This window comes from Loa loa (assembly GCF_000183805.2).
Source record: "Loa loa unplaced genomic scaffold supercont3.67, whole genome shotgun sequence".
NCBI classification, from domain to species: Eukaryota; Metazoa; Nematoda; class Chromadorea; order Rhabditida; family Onchocercidae; genus Loa; species Loa loa.
Window position 1 is genome coordinate 171,392 of NW_018108247.1, and position 8,240 is coordinate 179,631.

Sequence of the window (8,240 nt, forward strand, 5' to 3'; positions counted from 1 at the left end):
AACAATAATAATAATAATAAATAATAATAATAATAATAATAATAATACATGCATTCTCCTTAAAGTAATATTTTGAATAGAAAAAGAAGTAAAACTAATGCTTTCAGATTATAGACGGATAGCCTGTAAGAACGCACACTAAATATGTTGCAGAATTTTTTTTATTCAACATATTGTAATTTCACAAATTTATTGAAAAACATGAAAATACAAGACAAATGATTTAGTACTGCAAACGATAAAACGATCAGTGAGACAAAAAAGGACAAAGCTGAGGTAAAAAAAAGAAAAAAAAAAACTGATTACCAAGTCAAAAACTCATATACATACCCTGACAATCAGAAAATTTCTTGCACCGTAAGCAAAAAAGGACCTTTAAGTAATGGAAAAGAAAGCAGTAACAGCAATAGAAAAATGTGAAGTAGCGAAGTAAAATGAAGAAGGAGATGTTTGCACTTCTCTCTTCCTCTTTGGCAAAAGCCATATTAAGGAGCTGGCATATCCGCCCAATGACTCCTTTTCTCTTAAAAAATAAATTATGTCCCAAAGTATAATCAAGAAAATTTTTGTGGGACATTATCATTGTAATAGTTAAGAATCGCATGATACTGCTACCATTTCCAACTTTCCGGTATTTACGAAGCAAGAAATTATTGTTTTCCTGTTTAGTCAAAACATATGCCCTGAGTTGATGACATGGTAAAATATCAAAATTCCTTGCAATTCATTCCCTTCCCTTCCAGCCTCAATTTGATCGTTAGAAAAAAAAGGAAAAAAAAATGAAATATGCCATAACGATATTTCCCAGACAATATTACATGGCGACACTACAATGTAAAAACTGAATATGAAAACATACTTCCTAGTCTGTGAAAGATTAAGAAAAGAGCATACTTGCAAACGCACAATTTGTCAACAAGCATGGACTGAACACAGATTAAATATCATCAAAAATTAAAAACTTATTGAGTTTAAAAAATGAAATGAAAACTGATGAAGCAGGTAATGGTTCAACAATTATTTTTCAATAAAGATAATTGTGAAGAACCACTACTTCAACCAGGACAAAAAGATTTTTGCCACAAAAATCTGCTTCACAAGCAGAATAAGTGAGGAACACAACAAGAACGTGAACAAAACGTGTAATATACACTTGCATATTTTATAGTTTAGTACCTACCTTAGTAATTCATCGCAATTAATAACTATAAAGGGCTGAAGTAACATCAAGAGCTCATATATGCAATAGCTTAATCTTCCAAAAACATGACACTGAATACCGCAATTAAAAGGAAAATAGTTATGGAAAAATTAGACAAATTGACGAAAAACAAAATCACCTACCAATATAATTACTATACACGGCAACAACTGATATAAAAATTCCTAGTATACCGAAAACTACGACTCAAAATTTTCCGAAATAAAGTTTTTAATACAACTACTATTGGAAAGCTTCAGCCGGAATCCTGTCACGTACAGCCAAAAATGCTTGCCCTGCAGCCTGAATAACAGATAAAAATTATCATGCCAATAAAAAAATCATTGAGAACCAACAAGTAGGCGGATAAACACAAATAATGAGGAAATAAAACCCCTTCAGATTCATCATGTTGACCTTTGTCTGATAAGCAGCTTTTCAGAATGTTAATTCGATTTCAAAATTAAAAGAAGATTCTGAAACAAACCTCGTAATTCCAATTTTGATCAATCAAACATTTCTTAGACCACTCCGGCTTCATTCTACTTTCTTGACAAAATGCTTCAACCATTTGTTGTTGCATTTGCTGATCGCCTGCAGCAGCACGCTCAGTTGGTGTCAGTTGCTGAGGAACTGATGCAGCGGGACTCTGAATACTATCTGCTATGGACATTCCACCCATCGCATCTGTTGTTGCAACTGCAGCATCTGCTGGTACCTAAAAGTACTTCCATGGAAATATTTTCTTTGCAATAACTTTCGGTCACTAGTGAAAGCACACAACTTCAAAAAAGCTCTCTATTCATTTTTTGCAAAATTAATGAAATATATTAGGGTATGGGCTTGTAGACAAATGAAAAAAGATAAAACCTTTAAGGAATTCGTAATCATCGATTTATAACGTTGTATCCGTTCCAAAAATACTCCACTGACAAACAGCATATCGTTGACAACTGCTATTTTCCTGAAGATAGGGTGCTTGACTTTCTATACGATAGCAAAAAACAAAAATCAGGGAGTTATGAAGCTTCTGGCACGAAGGGTTTGAAAGACAAACAGAAACGCAAGAGCACAACAGCAATGTTTAAAAAATTTTTCTGAAACTAGACATCTATTACTAATACTGGGACACAGTTTCTCTTACCCCTAATCAAAACCTTATTAACATTTCTTCACTATGCTGCCATTGCCAGCTGTCAAAAGACATCAATATCTGCAAGAACTTTGTAAAACTTACCCGTTACCTTTGTTCACAACAACAAAATTACGACAAAAAAATCTGAGTTCATCGTCATCTCCAACTTTTTCCAAACCATCACGGAAGAAACCTTCCACGGCGAAACACATATGTTTGTCCTAGAAATTGCTCACTTACAAAAATGCAATAGAATTGAAAAATAAGGAAATAAATGTTAAGCATATTCATCATAGCTTAGATCAATAATATAAATAATGAGTAACAATTCCCGAATAAAAAGCTGATTTCTGCGACTTTTTTCCGATCAGCTCAACGATATAATAAACCTCTCCATCCTCATACTATTCTGGGATTATACTATTTTGTGTTATTGGCTTAGCACTCATTAACATCATTATCGGATGGCAGCCAACATTATGCAATCGGTAAAAACATACCAAGTCATTCACTAGTCCCTAAGCCAATCTTAGAACAGACTACTTTGACTAAGATAAAAAATTACTAAACTCACAGTTATTAAAGAAACATCAACCAGAAATGTATCCATCAAATGTTTGGTAGCTGGAAGTTTCCGTAAAGCAACAATGATATCCATAGCTCCTTTATATATTACTTTTTCTCGAAAACGTTCCCATCTTTCCATACATTTGATATTGTGCGATGTTTTACGATACGTACTATATATACTACAATGAAATGTAACATTAATGATGTTTGTTTCCGCTATTCTTTCATAAATGAATGATTTGTATTTTAAAATTTCATCCTTCAATATAAGGAGTACAGAAAAACCTCTTATATTGAAATTTAGGACATGACATGCTAGAAGAATGCTATACAAATCATAGTGCTCAAGCATATCATTCATTATTAAAAGGCAGCCATCTAAGCGACTGTCAATATCAAAAATTTCAATGGTAACGCGTAGTAATCAAATAAAGTAAGGCTACGCACAATAATGATGCTAACCTCGGGTTGAAATAAGGCTTTCTTTCATTTGCATCCGTCAAATTTTCCGCACACACTGTAAATGTAGCCTAGAAATCAGAAACTGATAAGTTCACTCAACAAGAAAATTTGTGACCAATCCGTCTTATTTATAAATAAATAACAGTTAGTTGACAGAGTTGTTTGCAGAGAAATATTGTGAGTCATTAAAGAAATGATATGTAGAGACACTGGAAAACATCAAAGTTCCAGAATGTTTTTCAATCCCAGTATCAAAGCTATGTTGCATTTTGGAAAACCATAAAGTGCATAAAAGAGGACTAACATTTTCGTCGTAAGCATTAATCAGATTTTTCCTGTTATTAACATCTGGATCGTCATATGCAACCATAAATTCGAAAATGAATGCTTCGATAAGAGCGCGGTAATCATCGGTGCCATAAAAGCTTGGCTAAAAACAACAAAAAACCTTGACTGGTCGTGGGATTTTACAAATCAATCACTAATCAAGAAAAAACAATTCTATATTCTGAGAGTAATTCTGCAAGATTATATAACCATTTTACAATTGTCACATGTTGATCATGCAGAAGTAGAAACTTCTTGGTAAAGGTGTTCACCTTGAACAGAGGTAGCTTAGCATTTTCATCCAAATCTGGTACCGCACAGGAAGCAGATCGTTGGACTGGTATACCATCCTGAAAATATTCAAAATGATGCAAAGAAAAGGACTGGTTCTTGTTCCTGTAAAGAATGCACGAACTAATAAAAATGCTCTTCTGGAATACTGCTTCATAATCATTTGTAGCATAGCTCTACTGAACAAAAACATCAAATGCAACACAATAATTCAATTCCAGAACGTTCCGCACCATACAATAGCTTCAGTCAATACATAAAACTACTCCATAAATAGAAAAGATTTACCAGCATGGTCACCTTCGGGAAGACACGATGAATAGCACTGTAATCGAGGGAACATTCTTATATTATATAATGTATGGATATGCACACATAAATGTCCATCCACCACATATGAAATGAAACATGAGAGCAAGGAAATTTTCGGTGGTAATAAATTTTGAAGAATGAGACAACCTTCACTTCACCGAAAATTCAGCACGTAATAACCTGACACGGTACATGCGTGCGCTTGAAATAATGTTAAAAACAAAAAGAACTCGCAGTAAGCAAATGATAACCTTAAATAAGCTTCTGCTGACGAATACGAACCACACAAAGGATTGTTTTCGAAAAATAATGTCTCAATTGGCCATCCTTTCAGTTTATCCAATTCCAACTCCTTGTCGATCTGAATTAACATGGGACCAGTTTTTTAATTTACACAAATACTAACTTTACTTTTGGTATACATGCATGTCGAATATTTAGTGAAATCTGCCTTTTGATAACAAATGTCGCCATTGGTAATTTTCGATCAATTCCCCTTAAAAAAAAAAAGAAAAACTAACCAAAATCCAAGAAATCAAACAAAGTGTTAGCTACCTGATTAGCCGATAAATCCAACGTTTTTACATTTTTGATGCGATAAAGAAGACATGCAAAGAAATCCAAGAAGCGAAGGCGATTTCCCTGAAAATAGAGTGGGACTTGCAGAACAAAAAAAACTTTCCTATTTTTGTAAAACAGGAACCAGTTCATCTTACACTCATTCCCCTAGCCCTCACAAGACCACCAGTTAGATATCTCATCAGAATATAATCCGAAAATCGTTAATCAGAATACAATCCGAAAATTGTTACATTTCAACACTATTCAGCCCCTGCTCCTCTGTACTTTGACAAGTATCCGCCGAAACCGGATTTCAGGTGCATTTCCATGCTTAAGAATTTTAGACTATAAATAACATATACAAATACCTTCATGCTTAAAGCAGTTACACCTCCATAGTGTTGATCGATCAAATCAACAACAGCCATCATAATACTGTTACGAGTTAAAGAAAGATGCAAACTTCTCAAACGGAACACTGAAACATTCAAACGACAATAATGAAGTTATTTGGAAATAGAAGGATAAACTTATCAGTCATCCTGCCTTGGGATAACAGCTTAACGGATTAAAAGGATGGATTTTTGATCCAACAGCTTCCCCATCGTGCCAGGAAAATACTTCGAGTCATCTGCCATACCTCTACTGCTATCGAATTACTAATTATGTCAGAGAATTTATTGATTTGACAGGAGAAAAACCATAACCTTTAAAACTAAAAGGAAAATAAACCGCTACAGAAATCTAAAATTAACCAAGGAAATACGTAGGCTTATTCAAGCTTATTTCACTTCTGTATCCATGCTTTGAAAGAGCTAAATCACGAATAATTGAGTTAAGATAGCCCATTAAGTACGTACTGCTTTTTTAGAAATCATTGGGTCGAGTAAAGAATATCAAACTTACGTTCATCTAAACCGAACTCACTCAAATCAAGAGCATGTGTTTTCGCGTTATAGCGTTTCTTCAGACATTCCTGAAACGAAGCAAATTACAGTTTTTTCTTCAGATTATCAAGAATTTGTTGGAAACAACTGAGATTTTGATAACAGCCAAAAACTGAACTATTGGATAATGATGCCGATTTCCCTATTCAAATTATCACGCCAACCACTAATAACTAAAAGGAACCGCAATGAGATCTCTTTCATTCATTGATATTGTGGCAAAACCAGCTGATACACGTGATAACAGAAAAGTAATTGGCGCATTTGTATTCGGATCCCGAACACGCCTTGATATTGCATGGATTGCCGCAGCTGTCTGAATAATATTGAATAATACAGATTAAAATCTAGAAAGAAATGAAGCCACGTAATAAATTCTTCGATGTCTTTGAATTTTTTCCAACCGAAATATACATAGTTTCAGAAAATAAAAAGCCAAAAATTAAAGAGTCAGAGCTTTGTGCAGCGCCAAAGTGCAAGAGACTGAAGTTATTCTAGACCCAATCTGCTCGTAAACTTATGTTGTATTGCATAACTATCTCGAAGCAGCTTCACGCTCACATTTTCCTCATGTGAAAATACCAAATGGATAATGAAAAACATATATCACTAAAATCTAATTAAGAAATTATCAGTAAATAATTTTATTTACATCGTCATCTTCAACGAAAAATGTTATATCGCCTCGATCCACTCTGAATAGTAAAGGTTTTACATCGTCGACATATTGCTCGATTGATCGCATAATAAAATCCTTTCCAATTGTAGCACCTCTTACGACCTGAAGTAATCATTCAAAGCCTCAATTAATTTCCTAATTCCATAATTCTAAAGTATAAAATTTCCATAATTCTAAAGTATAAAATATAAGTTTAAGGAAACATATCTGAGAAAACATATACCTTGATCTGATTCATAACAACTGCAGTAGTGGTCGCACTACCACCGGCACCACGTTGTAATTGCCTATCACGTCTGTTATCAAGATGAATTTTTATCGGTACGCGATCTCTTCCACTACCTGGAAACTCCATAGCAATAGCCATTCAAAGCTCTAATCTAAAAGAACTATTTCACCAACTTTAGAAAACTTGTTAGAGATTCTTAATTAAATATTGAAAAATGCGTTTATAATGATTTAAAACCACACCTTTTCCCGAACCTCTTCCACCTCGCCCATATCCACCACCAGTGCTTCGTCCCTGCACTTTGTAGAGACGTGGATCGAGTTCCTAAATGGAAAATCAGGAGAAAAATTTGAAGGACGCTTAAAAATTTTGCATGAACAATCGAACCTCACTACTTGACTTCATGAACTACTTCAGTTATCGTTCAACGGTGAGGATATAGTATTTTAACAGCTCATCATCCAGGCATACAATAAAGTGGCGGACATCTGTTTTGAAAATGACCAGAATGGTTGTTTCAACGGTCTCAATCATAGCTGGAGACCAAGTAACTTCATGCAACGATATCACTGCCACAAACGACTATCACCAGGATGAATAGTGTGCTAACTAAATAATAACAATCACTAATTTGTTCCATAACCTAGCGGCTCGTCGAATATTCGTGATTTAAGTTCATGTTGGTTATGAATATGCAAACGGTACTCGGAAAAAGGCTTATAACGCCAAATCTCGAACCATCCAGACTGATCTACTTGTTAAGGAAACTTTGAATAATTTCCATTAATACAAACTCAAAAAAAGAAAACTCACCTTTCCATCGTCGTCATCATCATCAAATCTCGGTGCTAGATCGCTATCATAATAGATGAGCTTTTTCATTGTCAATTTCTTGGCATCCCATTTTTGATAGCGCCGGCTCATATTGCTATCTAAAATTAAAATGATTCATTTAAGTGAAGAAGTATAACATGGGAAAAAAAAGTGAATAAGAGAATGTCGACTGACTGATCGATTACTCTTATTCTTTTCAAATGATCGATTCTAATTTCCGGAGTGTACATAAGGATTATATAAGGTAACAAGCTGACTGCCTTCACGCCCACAATTCATTCCAAACAATGTATCAGTTAAAACATTTGTGTTTTAAATCTCTGATAAGTATGGCATTTGGCATTCTCTTCATGATTGACATGTGAAAAGCTAAGCAATACTAAAATACGCCATTATTCCGAAAATTTCTAATCAACTAATTTTTATAAAAATTATAGTACGTCTATTGCTGATTTGTGTATTTTCTGCATTTCCCAAAGTAGCTCATGGCGTACATATCCTACGCAAGAAACTCAAGGTGTACTTATTATTTTCCAACTATATGCAACGAGAACTTCAATCTAGTACGTTAATACTTCGACCCCCTAATGGCCAACTGAGATTATTTTTAATAACTCAGGCAAGTTATTAAAAATAACTCGTAAGTTAGGACCTTCTCCTTTGCTAAGTTAACATTTCAGTTCCCCAATGAA

At 34.2% G+C, this 8,240-nt stretch overlaps 1 protein-coding gene across 1 annotated transcript; it reads right to left on the bottom strand.

Annotated features, from left to right (window-relative positions):
- Positions 1 to 1,444: 1,444 nt before the first annotated feature.
- Positions 1,445 to 7,638, bottom strand: LOAG_09100 (hypothetical protein; the record flags this gene model as incomplete). The annotated part of the gene is made up of 18 exons (XM_003144629.1): positions 1,445 to 1,504; positions 1,689 to 1,919; positions 2,072 to 2,165; positions 2,439 to 2,557; positions 2,911 to 3,085; positions 3,369 to 3,436; positions 3,673 to 3,798; positions 3,968 to 4,045; positions 4,275 to 4,311; positions 4,550 to 4,659; positions 4,854 to 4,940; positions 5,228 to 5,337; positions 5,766 to 5,835; positions 5,991 to 6,122; positions 6,459 to 6,587; positions 6,709 to 6,827; positions 6,957 to 7,038; positions 7,528 to 7,638. 18 exons carry the CDS (start codon positions 7,636 to 7,638, stop codon positions 1,445 to 1,447), a joined length of 1,938 nt encoding a protein of 645 aa, XP_003144677.1.
- Positions 7,639 to 8,240: the final 602 nt, after the last annotated feature.